At 36.1% G+C, this 19,104-nt stretch overlaps 1 protein-coding gene across 7 annotated transcripts in view; it reads left to right on the forward strand.

The window, feature by feature from the left end:
• Positions 1–19,104, forward strand: part of ctnnd2a (catenin (cadherin-associated protein), delta 2a) — a 363,719-nt gene that overhangs the window by 134,170 nt on the left and 210,445 nt on the right. For all 7 annotated transcript variants that reach the window (XM_047350531.1, XM_047350532.1, XM_047350528.1 and 4 more), the window contains one exon: positions 1,088–1,200. In XM_047350531.1, the coding sequence (XP_047206487.1) occupies positions 1,088–1,200 (113 nt within the window). The remainder of the gene's footprint in view (positions 1–1,087; positions 1,201–19,104) is intronic.

The raw sequence follows: 19,104 nt of genomic DNA on the forward strand, positions 1-19,104 counted from the left end.
GATTCAGATGATTAGGTTCATAGCTCGTTTAGAGACCCTTTTAATGATATGCTAATTTTGTGAGATAGGAATTTTGGGTTTTCATGAGCTGTATGCCAAAATCATCCGTATTAAGACAATAAAAGACCTGAAATATTTCAGTTATTGTGCAATGAATCTAAAATATATGAATGTTAAATTTTCATCATGACATTATGGAATATAATAAACTTTATCACAATATGCTAATATTTTGAGAAGGACCTGTATACTGTGATCAGATGCAACTTTCCAAACCAAAGCCATGCTAGCAATGACTTAGGTAATACAAAAATGGTAAACTGATAAGCATTTATAAAGTGCTTTTAAGTCCTACTGACCACTCAAAACACTTCACACCAGAAACACATTTACCCAGTCGCACTCAGAAACAGGCACACATTTATACACCGATAGGCAGATTGGTACGCAACTTGGCATTAAGTGCCTTGCCTAGGGGCACATCAACCTGTGGCAGGAGGGAGTTGCAATCAAACCCACCACTTTCAGATTGCAAGATGACTATTTCACACACTAAATCAAGTTTGAAATTCAAGTATATTTGGGAAGTCTCAAATATACTTGAATTGTTCTTTTTGAAATTTCTCTCAAGAATTGCAGAGCCTGCTGAAATCTCCTGGAGTTATGGACTGGAAGAATGGCAAATTACTTATTTAATGATTTACTGATATCATTTTTTTGGCATCTAAATGCTTCAGACCACAAAACTGAAATAAGAAAAATACTTATAATATACTTTTCATAGTGGTGCTCAGATTTGCTGATGACTACTGCAACTACATTTGATTAGCAGCAGACGACTGCTTACCCTCATGACTCTTTAGGTTGCAGAAAGAATGTTTTTCATATGCTGCTTCAGTACTTTAACTTATTTATAGTTAAAAATAATGCTGTGTCCTTTTCATCCTATATATAATACTGTGAAAAAATGTGCAGAGTAATTGCACCTACGTATGTGAGGTATTTACATACATAAATGCACCATAATATACCTTAAAGGACATTGTCATTTACTGAAACTTGTAATGTTTTTTTTCTATCTCATCAGGAACTTCAGTTTGAACGTCTGACCAGAGAACTTGAAGCTGAGCGTCAGATTGTTGCCACCCAGCTGGAGAGATGCAAGCTGGGATCAGATGCAGGAAGCATGAGCAGCATCAGGTAACAAAGAAATTACTTGTATGTCTTCATGAATGTCTATGGCAGTGTAAGACTTTGTGAGAATTAACTGAATGCTCTCAGCAGTTTCTGCGTAGTTGGAAAATATCTGGCCATATGAAAACAGTTTGTCTTTACCAACAGTTGTCTGCCTCGGTCTGTTATTTGTTTAAATAAAGATGAGAACATTATTTAAGAGCCAGGTGTTGTTACGACAAAAGAGCACACAGTTTGTTGCCATTACCATTGCCTATGCTATGCTGTGCTGCTGACTCCTCTGAAGTACTTTTGCAGCCTAATAACTTTTGGAAAATAAAGAGTTGTGGATATGGGTATTATCACTATAATCAGATGTATTTCTACATTCATATGTTTCATAATTTTCAAGATAATTTGTTCTTTGCAATAAACTCTCTAAATAGGAGTTCTCAAAATTCACATCCAACAGTGTTGGATCACTAACAATTTTACATGATTCATATTTCATAAAGTGGTAACGCACTATTAACAGATTTTCAAATAAATAGCTATTTAAAAAGTGAAGCATTGAGTTGGTTTGGCATGTATTAGGCATGTCTAGCATTCTCGGGTTAAATCCGAGTGTGATTTGGGAAGACCTTGATGATTTAGAAAAATGTTTTTTGTTATTCGGTAAAAAGTTTTAGAACTTTTGTAAAACATTTATAGATAGTTCACTGTCAGACACTAACTAAAAGAATAGTTTTTCTTCTGGCTAAAATGGTTACTGCTATCTTTAAGATTTCTTGTGGCCACCAAGACAAAACTGACTGAAATGCATGGGTGTGTCTGACAGTTCTTTGACAACTTCTTCTTATGTCTCTTCACAAAGTTTGAAAATTACCATGTTGCTGAAGTGCCAGCAGGAGGGAATATTATATAGTGGCTCTTGTACTTTAATCATATGTTGAAATCCAGCATCTTGCACATGAGTATTAGACCACTTTTCTTTAGCTATGAAAAAAATGCTTGCATCATCAACACATATTGCACGCTTTGAACACAATTGCAGGTTTATTCATTGTGAATTCTTGCTCAATGGCAGCATTAAATGATGAATTAAGTAACTTGGAAGTTGACATCAACTTTTTTGCTACATGCTGCAGAGAGAACAGTACAATATGTGATGTGGGGTCAAAACCAATTATTTACAATTGTACCTCCACAAAACCCTTAGTAGAAAAATCCAAAGACATCACATTGTGCTGTTTGCATCATACATACATATGGACACCAAAAACTCCTGAAAACCCTTCGTACATTATAATATTACTTAACATATTAGCCACAGTCTCATAGCCTTTTAAATATCAGTCCCATTATAAGTATGACCTTTAAACCACAAAAATTATTTCCAGATAAAGGAAAAAGTGCTTCATGCAAAAAGGAGAGGCAGAGAGGAATGACTGTGAGAGGGATGAAGGAGAGAAGATGTATGTGACTTCCATGCTAATTTATTTTATGCCAGCAACTCAAATGTTAAGGCCAGTTACGCTAGGTGACTATCCAGCATTCTCTCTCACAAGCTTTGCTTCCTGTAAATAAAACTAGGTAAAGGTAAAGTTTGGAAAGTTGTGATAAATTATTCACTCCACTTGGGTTGCAGATGTGCCTATGCCTGTTTGTGTGTCTGTTTTTGTGTTTGGCAAATTCTGCTGTCATGTCAGAGTGTGGTTCATATAAATTCAGCATGCTGCTGATTCCCTCAGGCAGCTTGTTGCGTAAGTACACAAACCTGAAGAGGGCCGGGAAACTGTTCACCGGAAGAAAGGCACTTTTGAATTTTCCTAACTCTTTCTGTTTACTCTGTTTGCTTCGGATGAATCTGACTCTTTTGATGTACTAAAGTTTGTTCGATATACACTATATTGCCAAAAGTATTTGTCAACTTTTACATGTACGTGAACTTTGATGACATTCTATTCTTAATCTAAAAACTTTATATACCTGCAGCCACGTAAACGATTGTACCTCCAGAATTCATTGCTTTAGTGATGTGACCCAATATTTTTGGCAATACAATGTACTGAAGCAATCATTTAAAAAATAACCAATTTCAAAAGTTAAATTGAGTTTTTTCACTATTACATTTTCTAAACAGATAGCATTTTTCAAATACTATGTATACCATTTATTTAGATTATGGTCTTAGTGTTTAAGCTGACTAATTAAAACTTCAGCCAATACATGTAAAAAAAATGTTTTTATGTGTTTTTATAAAACATTTTGCTTTTAGCTACATATAACTTGAACACAATAACAATCAAATCAAATAATTTCTAAAAAAAACTGATTAAAGCTTCTGAAAATGCCTGTACAACATAATCTTTTGTTTTTATTTACTTTTATAAAAGACATGTTCAGTGTTTGTCATGAACACCTCTTGGAGTGGACCCCAACACAGATAAGCAGGAGCAGATTGGTGAAAATAAAAAAGTTGAATGAATAAACAAAAACTTACAGGCAAGCAGGAGATGAACGAAAACATGGAGCAGAGACAAAAAGTCTTGGACATGAAACTGGCTTGGCTTGGCTTGGAAAAAACAGTTGTGGACAGCAGAGCAGATGAAATGAATAAACCAGCAAGGAACAAACAGAAATGAGGAGTATATATGGGGCATGGCACAGATAATGCAAGGACACTGATTGACAAAGTGCAGGTGGACTGAATGAAGCTGATTGCAAGTGACTGTAGCTGCATTTCCATTTCAAATGTGTGCAAATCTTTGTCGATATTCTGTCAATGTTGAAAAAATACAATTTCGCAATTGCGGTGTTTCCATTAAAGAAGAAATACAATTAAAATCACACGTGAATATTTTGTTCACGTGATAACTCATTAAAAACATGGCGGCGTCGGTCATAAACACTTGTAAACACTTGTAAACACTTTTAAATACTTGCATGTCTTTGCTTTTTGGAATCTAAAATGCTGGTAATGCCCCTGTCGAGAAACTAAATTTAATAAATACTCCTTCTCCTGGTGAATCCAAACATGCCACGCCATTATCCTCCTACTACTTCCCGTCATCTTCTTCGTCGTTTTCGCCAGTAGTCCCATCCGGTTGTTGATCATGTGACTCGTGTGATGCAAAAAAAGTGTTTCCACTGCAGTGTTGCGACATACACCAATTTTAATACGCGCCAAAAACCACCTCACAAAAACGTTTTATCAAAAAACGGGAGTTTTTTTCGAAATTGCCTTGTTTTTATTAAACGATTTTTTTTATTTTTTTTTTGTAATTACAATTTGCACAATTTGATGGTCAATGGAAACACAGCTTGTAGCAGTGAGTGGAAACAAGACAGGAATACAAGGACACAGTCAAACCTAAGGAACAACTTATAGATAAAGCAGAACATAAGCTGAAATTCACTAAAAACAGAATACAACAATTATATGAAATTAAAGCTAAGGAAATAACTAAACACTGTCTGAAAAACAATGATTAGAAGCAAGATCCAAAACACAACTAGAAAAATGTCATCAGAATCGGAGAAAAACTCAAAACAAAACTCAAACACCTTAGATGTTTAGCATTGTCTTCTTGCAGAAATCAAAAAGTGAAAGAGCAGCAGCAGTTTTTATTTTAGTGAAACCTATCTGCTTTCAAGCTAATGACATATGACATATGTTATGTCCACAAATAAGCACACAGGGAGGAACCAGGACCGAATTAGAATGTACTAATTTCAGTTGCTGTGAGTCTTTGTAGGTTTGCAAGGTTGCGTGATGTGTTTTCCCACACTACACCATGTAGTTAATGTTCCTGTAATGCCATGTAATGTATAATTTTTTTGTCTACTTTTCTGATATTTCTAAAGAAAAAAAAATGTTTTCATGAGGATAATTGCTATTCGTGTCTTGAGATTTTATTTTAGATCCATTGTTTTTGGATAATTTTCTGTTCATATTGGTTTTAGCTCTCCTTTTATACAGCGTTCTTGTGTCTAACGGCCTTGTGTTATCTTCTGTATGTATAGTTTCATGTTTTCAGTCATTCCTTTTCAGCTCCTTGTAGTTGTCTTTACTGGCTTTTTGTTTGATGCATAGTGAGTTCAATTCAGCCATACCACTCACTGCCTCCTCCTTGGATTTCTGTATGTTGAAACACTTGCCTTATTTTTCTTAAAATTAATTATTTTTGGCCTTTTTACTCTATTTGTACAGCTGGGAAATCATGGTGGCATTTGGGCTGTCAAATTAACTACACACCGCTCAGGACTGTGTTCTATTCAAGGGTGATTTAAAAGTGAAGAAACAAATTACTGTACTGATTTAGGTGAAAACAGGGAATCTTTCAATAAACATCTAACATCTGTGAACTAAAATCAAACCCTTAAAAATAAGTATACTTGCTATCATGTGGACATGTTTATGTAACATTAATACAAATATGTTTATTTTTATATTGCCTTACTTCTGGGGTTTGTGTCATACATGCTTTGAGCAAATGGTGTGTTTGTTTTTGCATGTCCATGTATATTCTTGGCAGCTGCTCAACCCTGCATGCCCTTAGTTGGGTTCCACTCAATAAAGCAATTTAGGCATCTCTACCGACTCCTCCTAAGACCTGAGGACTCTACAAAATGTCTCACTGTGGTGCAGAAACCCACGGCAATACTAATGAACATCTGTTCATACTGTGAACTGTTGGCATGCTACACAACAATTTACAGGATGGTGGCACAAACTGGCACACATACGAACGTTCACGCAAACACACAGCATTCACCATACAGGTTCTAATCTTTTTTCCAACATTAGTGGTAAATGGCAGCAGAGGCAAGCACTGGCTCCTGCTGTTTTTTTCTGTGTGAGAGGCTGTGAAGTTTGATTTAGAACCTTAGTGCCTCTCTTAAAAAATACCACAGGATGTTTGTTTGAGTTATGATCATGGAAAAAGTAAATACACAAGATGTGTTTATAAGGATGGGGTAGCACAAATAAATGAGCAATAATGCTTTATTGCAAGCCAGTCTCCTTGCACCAAAGCAGGTTATTTTGTTGTTTTTGTTTTAAAGAACAAGTTTTTCCTCAACAGTATCAGAGGCGAGATGATTAATCAAATTTTTCTTGTGGTCCTATAAGATATTCACTGATTGGATGCACATATTTTCTGGTTGAGGTATTGCTTTTTTTGGATGATGGTTTAGGATACTTACAACTGGAAGGATTTTTGCTGTTACTTTGTTACTATTGGATGGTTTTTGATATGTAACCATTGCAAGAACAGTTTTATTAGAGAAAAGAGAGAAGGAGGAAGTTTTAACCATCTCTTTCATCGATTATTAGATCTATGGCAAACAAAATAGATGAACTCTAACTCCAATGTCTCTCTACCTGGCTTTCTAACCATATAAGCAGGCAGAACTTTCAAGAAAGTAGGTGGATTAACAGTGCTTGTGAACAACAGATTATGTAATCCAGGACATACTAATAGGAAGTGTCACCTGCATCTCGAATACTGAACTGTAAGCAATACATTTTTCAACCATATTAATTACCAAAAGCATTCATCAATGTTATTTTGCCAACCATATACATTCCACCATCAGCTATTGCTGAAAATGCATGCAAAGTCATCAGCTCAGTTGTTGCTAAGCTACAGACAAAACACTCCCAATGTATTTGAGGTAATATATGGTGATTTTAACAATGCCTCACTTTCTGCTAAATTTAGTGTTTCATCTCTTTGTCAGCTTCTCTACAAGATAAACCTAGATGTGATAAAAAGAACTGTAAGAAGATGGTCAAAGGAAGCTTTAGGATTGTTTTGATGCTGCAGACTGCAAAGCACTCTGCCAGCTTCATGGAGATCATGTCATGCCATGATTGATTGTGTGACAGACTATATAAACTTATCTGTGGATAACACCATCCCAATTTAAAGAGTGAGACACGTCCCCAAGTAACAAACCCTTCAGTGACTGGAAGGAACTGGTAACCAAGAGAAAAAGAGCCTTCACAGAGGGAGACAAGACATTATTGAAGAGCATAAAAAAGCATCTTGAGGTCAAGATTAGAGACTGAAAGGAGGTGTACAGGAAGAAGCTGGAGAGTAAGCTCTTGTAGAACAATATAAGAAATGTCTGGTCAGAGAAAAAAAAGGATTAAAAAAATCATACACTTCAGGCAGAAGGAAGATCAGAAAGATGGAAGTCTGGACAGAGGCAATGAACTGAACACATTATTTAATAGGTTAAGTTCAGGAGAAAGCTCAGCATCCTCCTCTCCTCCTCTCAGCCAAACAGAACCCTAACCCACTGTCTGTCTGTCTGTCTGTCTGTCTGTCTGTCTCCATCCATCCCTCCCTCCCTCCCCTCCAGGAGCGAAGTAAAGAGTCAGCTTGATAGATTGAACCAGAACAAGGCTGTAAGTCCAGATGTTCAACCATAGCCTGACTCAGTACTGTGGAAAAAGCCCTGCCACGTTCTGGTACCAAAGAAAGATAATCCATCAGTCCATCAATCCCTATTGAATTTACACCTGCTTCTCTTACATTGCACATCATGACTATTCTGGAAAATCTGGAGTTGGCCCACTAGAGTAAGACAACAAGGACAAATCAGGATTGTCTGCAATGTGCTCATCACAATGTAGTTGGAGTTGAAGATGCCAGCGTACACCTGCTTCCACAATTCATATGTCATCTAGATCAATCAGATAGCAGGTCTGTGAGGATCATGTAAGGATTGTGTTCTTAGATTGTTCACAATTCAGCCTGAAGTACTATGTCAGTCCACAGGACACAAGTTGACGCATTTGCAGTTGCCTGGGTCAATGACTACCTCATAAACAGACTACAGCTTGTGAGACTGAAGGGCCACGTGTCTTACCAGGTGGTCAGCACCACAGGGGACTGTACTCTCACCATTCCTATTTATTGTGTACACCTCATACTTCCAGGACAAGTCCGAGTCCTGCCATCTGCAGACATATACATATGAGTCTGCTGTTGTTGGGTGTATCAGAGATAGACAAGAAGAAGAAGACAGAGAGATGGTGGATCACTTTGTGACATGGTTTCAGAGAACAATAGTCCATTTTTAAATGTAAACTAAAGAATGATTGTAGATTTCAGGAGAAACAAGAATATGCCAAACACTATTTCCATCATGGGAGTAGAAGAGAACTATCTTGATGTTTACCTGGATGAAAGACTGAACTGGATGCAACAGTGAAGCTATAGACAAGAAGGGACTAAGCAAGACTGTACTTCTTAGGAAAACATAAGTCTTTTTGTGTTTATGGCAAGATGCTGAGTATCTTCTATAACTCTGTTGTGAAAAGTGCAGTCTCTTCGTCTGTTGGAGTAGCAGCACCAGGCAGAGTGATTTAAATAAGCTCAAGCTGATAAAGAAGGCTGGTTCTGTTTGAGGGACTGCTCTGGAAATGGTGGAGATGATTGTGCAAATAAGGATTATTCATAAAATGAAAAACATTACAAACAGCCCTAAGCAGTCTCTTCACGAGTTATACAACAACTTTAGTCAGAGGCTTCTTCAGATCTACTGTAATGCAGATAATTCTGATTTCCCATTGCTATCACCATATATGGCCCCTTTTTGAAGAAACTTGGATAATATGATGTACAACAACATTTTACTTTCCTTTGGGATCATTAAACATTTTTTGAATTGAACTGAATAAGTAGGGCTGCATGATATCCGGATCAAATGCAATATTCAATAATGATGGTGAATGTTCGGATTGCAGTTTGACTTTATATAACTTGCAGCAGGTAGAAGAATAGTTCACTAAACATTGTTTAATGTCTTTCTGCTTTTGGTTGATTGCAAACAGAGACCAAAGATAGTGAGTAGTCTATCCACCTACCGGAAATGACTTAAATTCAATATATCCAATTAAATATATTCATTCTCCTGCACCCCTGCAGCATTTTCACCATAAAGAACTAGCATCACAGAATATATCTGGCATTGATAAACGTTAAGATCTGGCATGTATTAGCTGATATTTACTGAGGTCCAAACACCTCTTTGCAATGTTATCGCTTACACCTATACTGCAGTAATGACAATTTTGCATTACCTTGTGCAGCCTAATGCATAAATGCCATGGAGATGACAATGACAATATAATACCATGATACTTAATCCAATGCTACTCTATGCAGACACCCATCTGGACGGATGAAGATTTACTCTCTTCCTTTGCTGGAAGTGAATGGAATGGCAGGAGACCTGGCTCTGTAATTCAGCAAATAATTACCTGACTACGTGTGGGAACTCATAAATTATGGAGAGTACTGGGGCACGTGGAGATTACTTTAGTGCTGTCCTTAGTGGCACCCTTATACATCTGCATGAAAATGTAAAGGAAAAAGTGTTTGTTTTACTCTACGTTTGTTGCGTTTATTGAAGCACTGTTAACAGCAAATGATGAAACATATATGACAATGTGTGAAGAGAACGTTTGTACAAATTTGGGTGGTAAAATTCAGATTAAAAGGCTGCTGTAAGACAGAAATACTTGACTCAAAATCATTTTTTATAATGATCTTTTAAAAACAAAACTCCAAGAAAAGTGCTTAATAAGAGAGGAACAACATATGAACAGTAAAAGAAAATAACAAATTACACAAGACAGAAAGTAAACAGTATAAAATATATAAAAAAAATAACATGTTACAAAGTCAGTATGAACAAAGTCAGTATGAATGATAAAAGCAGATAAAAGCAGATACCTTACACCCAGACAGGCTGCTATTTATATTGTGGAGGAGTCTAAAAATGGAAAACATTGGCTCCCATTGTGATTCAAGGGCATTAAGTAGTAGTAGTTTGATCTCAGAAAAGAAGTAATATGATCTCTCGTTGCACAATCTGTCATGATTCTGGCCAAAGCATTTCTGGATCAACTGTAAAAGGTTTTCCAGAATTTTTTGTGGTCAGTTGTTTAAAATGTACATTTGGCCTCATGATCAACATTGTGACAAGACAATCATTCCAGGCAGGGAGAATATATATTTTTTTCCTTTAATCAATCATTTCCATTTGGGATTACTAAAGTATTTTTTTTATTGTTTTATCATAGCTGTTTCAATACCATGATGTCTTCAAAACTCAGACGGAAACTCTACATATATATATTTTTGGTCTGCAGATACCTAAAAACTTGTTTTAGGCCAATTGTTTTAAGGAACTTTAGACCTGATGAGAAGATTAGAAATTGGCCTATGACAAATATTCAGAAGAGGTTAAAAGACACAAGTCGATCTAACTGATATCAGATGTGCTGATAAAACACAAAACATCCTAAAAAACGTTACGTACGTAACTATTCCATCATACATGTTGATGGTTTACAGACCTTTATTGATCACTAAACTCAAATCAATAGCTATAAAGCAGTAAAAAAGGGCTGTCGCTAAGGACTTTCATACTTTCCTCAGACTGAGACATAGAAATAGAAACTGTACCAGCTGTGTCGACTAGTACATTTTCAAGATAGTAGGATATCACAAATATATAAAAGGTTAAGATGTTTCAATGTCAGATCTTAACTAGTTATGTAGTACATAGCTCAAGTGACAAAGGGTGGCTGCTGTGACAGGATAACAGATAATATTTTGGAGAATGGAATGATATTAAATATAGTAACCAATGAGCTGCACCTTCTGCTATTACCTTAATATAGACATGATAATAACGTTGGTGCTTGTACCTTGTTATTTACAAGCTCTAACTTGTTGCTACTGAACTGGCACATCAAATGCTTTTCTATGTGGGTGAATGTGTGTGTAAAAGAGAAACTGAGAGCAAGGAGGATGTTGAGGTGTAAAGTTCAGGTCCTAAGTCACTAACAGCTTTCTGATTGTGTTGTTCAGTCTTAGACATCTGTCCAAAGACCAGCCAGGTAGGTCAGGAAAAGGTAAAACCAGATTGTCTGAGAAAGTGAATGTGTGTTTGTGTGTGTGTTCACCCCAGAGAAACTGACAGAAAAAGAATAAAAGGGAGAATTTCAACAAAAGCTGCAAGTCATTGCATTATTACACATTCATGCTTGCTGCACTGTTTGTTGGTGCCAAGTTCCACACATAGGATTATTTATTACAATCAAGTACTGACATTTTCTTCCATCCCAGCTGGGATCTGCTCCAACTTTTTGCATTGTAACTATGACATCTTCCACATATAGACAGACTTCGCCTCATTTTGTCCCCAATATTTTTTCCAGAATAAATCACGGTTTTGCTCAGACAAATTATGTAGAAACATATGCTTAAAACATATACTTGGTAAAATCACTTTTAAAATGTCACTTAAAACTTTTAAGGTCAAAATACTTCTTGACACTAAAAAAACACTTCTAATGCCACCTTTATGACTTTTTTAATAATGTGTCAAACAACGTTTTGACAATTCTCAATCACACCTCCTATAAAATTTGCAAATGATAGTGTTCCTGAATATTAGAGTGTATTGACAGCCGTGGAAATGTTTTTTTTTTTCTTCGTTACTGAATGAATCCACTATTTAGCAATTCCAAACTTGTTGCTGTTCATTTGATCAGGATTGTGAGCTTTATTTGCATTTGTTAAACATTGATCGAACACCTAGGAGTAAAGTTTACTACTGATAATATCAACTGTTGATGTGTTTACCTAATTGCAACAGAAAATTAACTATTTCAGTCATACTAAAATAGTGGGTTCAGAAATTTTGTGACTTTATCAGTGTGAGCCCCTTTGTGGTGTAGCAAGTCCACGTCTTTGCCATCAAATACTGGTTGCGTTAGGAAGGGCAGACGGTGTAAAACCTTGTCAAGTTGTACTGGTTTGCTGTGGCGACACCTGCTTAAGGGAGTAATTGAAAGTACCCATCAGTGACTGTTCCAGAGTGCCTTCTATGGCTTTTATTTAAAACAGGAAGTCATTCCACATTTTAAACATTCTCCTGTTCCTATAACCAACCATTGTATCATGTAGTTTGTTCTTTGTTAACTCAGTATGTTGATGTAATTTTGGCTGAGTTGTAGCTGAGTTCAAATCCTTTTAGAGACACTGTGAGTCCACCCAAACAGTACTTTTGTGTTGTGAAGTTTTATTTTATTGGCTAGGTTTGATTTTTATGGACAGCTTTATGGCTTGATCATGTCATTATCACTATACAATTTTGCTTCAGCTCTTCTTTTGTCAGTCCATTCTCCTGTTTTGCACTACTAAAATACTATCAAATTACATTTCTTTATCCCACTGTACCTCACTCTTCTCGCCTGTGTTGGGTGATAATAGAAGGATCCATCACACCATTAGCTACAGGCGGTTTTATAAGCTCAGCAAAATGCTGCAGAGAGAACTCAAATTATAGGTTGTGACATTATACCTTAAAATACGCCTGGTGTTTGGGCTTGTGTCCCTGTGTGTGTGTGTGTGTGTGTGTGTGTGTGTGTGTGTGTGTGAGTGATGATACTGCAAGTTATGCTCCCCCTTAATGACTGATGATGCATTTCCAAGAAGATAGGAGAAAAATGATGGCAGGTGGCAACATCTCTCACAGCACTGTCTAGCTGTCTCACAGCCTTTTTCTGTGTTGTTTCAGCTCTCCCCTCATCTATCTGTCTTTTACTCTAAATTATGTCTTGGCTTTTTCCATATTAATGTAGAAAGGGAAAGTCCGCCTTTTGTGAGATTGTGTTCTATGAATACATCTTGCACAGCTAGTAACAAGAATAGGTGTCAAAATAAAAACTGAACTGGATTTGTTGAGACCCAAAAATTAACTTACAAAAAACCTTGTTAAAAACCTAAGGCCTTTCTCAATACCAAAATATGCAAGTACGTTCTCTTGTCCTTGACAAGTACATACTCTGCACGTACAGGAGGTAATTTCAGTAAGTAAGTAATTTCTTGCTGAGGATGCAAGGACCCTGTACCGGAGTTCTACAATTGGAACAAAGTTTAGTTAATGGTGTCACTGCTCAGCTACTGTCATGATCCCATGGACTTTACAATTTACATGTACATCTGTCTGAGTTCTGTATTTTGGGTCTTGTATTTTATAGCTCTGCTTAGCTCTGTTTACTTAGTGTTCAATGTTATTCTAGTTATTCAACATCTCTGTGATGTCATTAGTCTAATCTCATTTGCTTAGCTTTGATCCCCACTCAGCTGCCATTCATTTTGTTGATTATACTCACCTGGTTTCCATGTCACAATCACATCTCCACAATATTTAAGCTCTTTGGTTTCTTTCTCTCACTGCTGGATCCTACTCTTGCAGTCTCTCCAGTTCCTGTGTATTATCCTTGTGCATTATACATTTTCCCATTATTAAATCTTTCGCTCCACACTCCATCATGCATCTGCCAATGTCCTGTTGTCATTTCGGTCCTTAACAAACCACTAATATGACAGCTATGTTTTTTTGTGGAATTTCAATAAATGGTTCTGCTTCATCCAGGAATGTCATTATTTTCACATTTAGAATGCTTAGCAAAGTAAGAATAAAATATTAATTTGACAACATATACATTACTAGGAAGAAGTGTCTGTACTAAGTAAAATATTAAAAATAATGAGTTAGGTTGAGTAATTTCTGATCATAAAAAAGCTTTTCTAAGTAAATAATGTTGGTTAACCACATTTAACCATCCACAGATTACTTTGTCAGACTTCTGTAATGAGTGTAACATAACTGTCAACTATATCATTGTACATTATCTGTCTCAACTGAAGAATAATAGTAGATGATGACCAGCTTTAGAGTTACACAGTTGATTTTTTCTTTTATTTTCCTTTCCATTATTCACTAAGTGTGTACTAGATCCATAAGAAGGAAATGTTTCAAGAAATATTCAATATTTAGCCTGCATCTGGCCAGAGTTGCTGTTTTACAGCTGCATGATTTATTTACAATGACAACTCTGATTAACATAAACTTATTTTTCTATTATTATTATTATTATTATCTTAAGGTAAACTTATATAAGATATGTGGAGCAAAAGTAGTGACAAAATATTTGTAGTAAAATTTGGATTTATTAGAAAAAAGCATTACAGATTGATGTATTGTGAGGAAAAACTGTGCTGACAATTAATAAAATACCTAAGACTCACTTAAAATGTCAAACATTATGTCAGAAAATTAAAATATTTACTACTATATATACTAAAATGCTATAAATTTCCCTTAAGCCACTATGAACTGATAACAGGTAGTGGAAACAGACAGAACGACTTGCCAGTATTAGGCTGCAGTTAATGGGGAAAACACATTCCAACCAACTGCTGAGTCTGCAGCCAACATGCCCTGTCAGTGGAGCTCTGCTGCTCCGAAAACACAGAAGCACATGTAAACATATGCTCATTCTTGAACTAAATGCATAGATGAGGTTTTGAGGTGTACTTTCTCACCTAAAATCATCTTAAAACTACTATTTGGTAGTAAAAGTAATAGTAATAGTGGTTTCAATAAATGATAAATTTCTGCATTCACCTTCTCTGTTTCAGTGCCGGTGGCACAATGCATTGTGGGATACCTTGCAGGCCCAAGCCTACAGAAGGAAGCATTGAAGTATCCTTCGATAAATTAAGCGTAACAAGAACACATCTGGGGACTTTGAGCATAGTTGTCTTGATGTGTGCTTAGGATTGGAATAGTATATGCCACCGCTGATGACTTTTTAAATGTATACAGGTACAGAAGTACAGACAAGTATACATATTGGGAAACAGCCATAGTCTTCTGTATGCCTTCAAATTACTAATTGGTATTTTTTTGCACAGAAACAACATGAGTAAAAATGACCAGCAATCTTCTCAGGTCCTTAGACATTGAATTTGTGTTTATGTTTTTCAGTCAGAATTCAGCGAATTTGAAATAATATTTTTTTGGTATGTGGTCCCCAACCCTTGCACATTAAGCAGGTAAAGTCCTTTAAATGACGCATAAATCATTTTCCTAGAACTTCCTTTAGTTAAGGTTTATAAACAAAACAAAAAAAGACAGTCAAAACCAAGAACCAAGTACATCTAAAAAAATATTGTGAAGGAGTGTAATATTTTTGTCACTCATTTCAAAAAGTGAAACTCATAGTGTATATAGATTCATTACACATAGTGTGAAAAAATTTAGGATAATTTTTGTTTTATTATCTTGTCTTAAACACAATGATAACCCAAAATACATTGTCTCAGACAATTTGAATATTGCATAACGCCAATTTAAAAAAATGCATTTTTAATGTATAAATGTAATGTAACAGTCAGTGATGGTTCGGGGTGCCATGTCATCTACTGCTGTTACTCCACTGTGTTTCCTGACGTCCATAATCAATGCAACCATCTACCAGGAAGCGTTTGAGCACTTCATGCCTTCTTCTGCTGAAAAGCTTTATGGAAATGTTGACTTCATTTTCTACTAGGACTTGACATCTACCCACACTGCTAATGGTCCTATCCTTGACTGGCCAGCAAACTGAACTGATCTGAACCGCATAGAAAATCTATGGAGTATTGTCAAGAGGAAGATGAGAGACACCCAACACACCACTGCAGATGACCTGAAGGCCGCTATCAAAGCAACATGGGTTTCCATTACAACTCAGCAGTGCCACAGGTTGTTTGCCTCCATGCCACGCCATGATGCAATAATTCATGAAAAAGGAGCCCCCACCAAGTAATGAGTGCCTTAAAATGCACATACTTTTCAGAAACGTAACCTTTCTGTTTCACTTATCCTGTTTTTTAGCTTACATAATCTTTTAATTTTCTGAGACACTTAATTTTGGGTTTTCGTTATGTGTGAGCCAGAGGCTTGAAAATCTTCACTCTATGTTCACTGTATGTTTCATTAATCTTTTTAAAATACGATTTTCTTTTTCTGAATGAGTGACAAAATATATTGGACTTTATAAAGACATTCAGATTTTTTGAGATGTTCCTATAAGACACTAAAAACAAGGTAAGAAGATAACACCAAAGCATGCAGGAAAAAAGGGACTGTTACTAGAAACATTCAGTTTAACATATTACTTAACAAAGGTGTCGCAACATATCTTTAAAGCACATAATCACATGCTTTTTACTACTCACTGTTCTACTGAAAAACCTTTCTAGATAAAACCCTTTTCCTGAGATGCTTAACTGGACCTTTATAAGAAATATAAAATATAATGTAAATACAGTTATATACAGAAATATATAAAATTCTTTCAACAAATACAAAACATACAGTATAAATTCCTTGCTCAAATTTTCTAGAGGTTCTGAAGCTTTAATTCACCTTCGTGTAAGGATCAAATGTGTTTTCTTCTTTAGTTTGCCAAACTTGCAGATCATTTCGTTTTCATTTTGAATCTATGTGACCATGCTAAATAAAGCCTCTCTGCTGTTTGCTGCTCCATTTGTTATTTATATTTGTTCCTGAAGGTGTCAGCAGCTGGTGACTCTGTGTCAGCAGCAAGGAGACAGAGGCCTTCAGGGCCAACAGCAGCGGCGTATTTTTGTTGCTCTGCCCATGTGCATGTGTGCTTCTTCATGCTGAAGGGAATCGGGGGTGTTTGGTTCATTAAACATGCAAATGCAAGCTTATCTTCCCCCAACACCAGATAGTGGTGAGAATAGATAAGAAACAAACCCTGCCAGAGTGGCAGACAGAGAACTTTCAGTGTGATGTGGAAAAAGAGAGGGATGCATTGAGACAATAACACAGATTAAAAATAGAAAAGAGAACTGTGAAGAAATTATAATAACAGGACCAGAGTAAACTTGTTTTACATTTAAATGCTGGGGGAGGAAATTTCCCCTAAAACAGGAATTTATTCATCAGACACATCTGATCACATTAATATATGTGAGTAAATGCAATGTGTCTAGCCTGCACTTCTACAAATAGAAAAAATGTTCAGAAACTCTGTACTTTTAGGTCAAATCAAGGTGATAAATTAACTGCTCATTGGCTGTAGACAATTCTGTATCATTGGTATTTACTGATGTGTTTACTGGTGTGTTGTTAATCAAATAAATAGTTTGTTTTCTTGCCAGTCCAAACCTTTTTATACAGCTGTGTTCATTTATTAAAAACCTATAAGGGACTTCAGCTACACTGTTGTTACCCAGAACCTATTCCATTATGTTTATTACAACTCAGAACAAACACAAGCCTCTGACACTGTGGTCATGTCATGTCAGCACAAAAAAAAGTTATTTACACGCTACAGGTGTTGTGTTTAGCCCAAGCTACATTTAGGAAATTAATTCAAATTAACAATGCAAAACCCACTGAAGGAACGAAAGAATCAACGGTTAGCATGGGATGTTCAACTAAAGACAATTTTCATCCTGTTACTGACACTATAGCTGATTAGGAGGTATGTCAGAAGAGCATCAACCCTTTCCTCTATACTTACACACAGATTACTGTAATACAAAGGAAAACTGTTCTGTTTTGCAAAGATCCAGTGGTGAAAAGTAGATTAATGCTTGTTGTTAGGGCGAACTGAACCTGATAAGGTGTAGGAATATCACTGAGGAAAGGTAGAAAGGCTTAGAGATGCTGGAGGGAGGTAAATGGATGAACTGGACAAGAGGTTTGGAAAACTGGAGTGCAATGAGGCAGGTCATAGTAGGTGTTAAAGTTGTGGCCACAAATGAGCAGCTGGCAGTTTGTGAAACAAGCAGGAAACAGGATTAAGAGCTGTAGAAAATCACTTCTGATGCACTTCTGGTTGTAACGGATATCAGCTTAGTCATCCATTACTAGGAGCAGACAGTTCATGCTCAGATATACTTACAATTCTGTGCCATTCCGGTTTACACAGCTATCATAATACTTCTGGTCATGTGGACTGTGATAAACATTGAAACAAAGATGTCTTTGTGCAGCCCACTTCAAGATAGGAGTGCAGAGCTTATCTAGACATTCAATATTATAAAAATCTTGTTAAAAGTTTAGTAATATATATACAAATGTTTTGAAGACTGAAGTAAGAATTGAGTCTCAGGTTGCAGTTTAATTGCAGCATGTAACTTTCAATTTGTCAAATGAAAAATCATTGGCATTGCATTCACCGTTGAGGTGATGACTAAGCTGTGGCTAGAAGGGGTTGGCACTTTTATGACAGTTGAACTCGCAAGCGACAAGCTTTAGACATTAGGTGTGATCGGCTGAGAGATATTGTTGTACAAAAACATTTTTAAAATTTTGTGGGCATGTTTCATGCTGATTAGACCTGCCAGGCTATCCTTACATAGTAGCAGTATGGTATGTCTCTACATGCTGCTTTCTGGCCCAAATAAATTCCTGAACCCTCTTATGCTGCTAAACAGATTAAAACGCTTCATATGGACGGCAATCATATGCAGGGGAGGTTTCCTGCTCCACTGCATATGATTGTCATCTTTGTTAGGCACATGGGAAAATATTTTATGATTCTTTGCTATTAGGAAAAAAAAAATATTGTGATAAGAATTGTTATGTATTGTAAAAATGATCAACTGTAATAATGTTCGCTAATTCTATAAACTAAAAGTGTGATTTGGACTGTTACTTTTACAGTTTTTTCTTACTATTGGATCCATGTGAGCATTAATTAAAATATTTGAATAAACTGAATCATTAATATTTGAAAATATGCTTAAAACAGTTATTGTGTGCTGTTCTGTTGTAGAATTGAACTACCTAATGTAACTGTTGTACTCAAATAGTTTTATTTTTAAGAGCAGTGTTGGTGTGTGTGAAGCTCTGACTATATAAAGTGACATGCAGTCAGAGCTCTACTCTCTATTGTCAAAAAAAGACTCTGAGGAGCTTTTAAAAATCTGTTTTCTTATTCTTGCAAGAAATTCCACAAAATATTGTGATAAAAGTTTAAGTCCATATCGCCCATCCCTTCTGCTGATTTATACATCCTGGTGAGGA

Source organism: Girardinichthys multiradiatus, chromosome 21 (assembly GCF_021462225.1).
Source record: "Girardinichthys multiradiatus isolate DD_20200921_A chromosome 21, DD_fGirMul_XY1, whole genome shotgun sequence".
NCBI lineage: Eukaryota > Metazoa > Chordata > Actinopteri > Cyprinodontiformes > Goodeidae > Girardinichthys > Girardinichthys multiradiatus.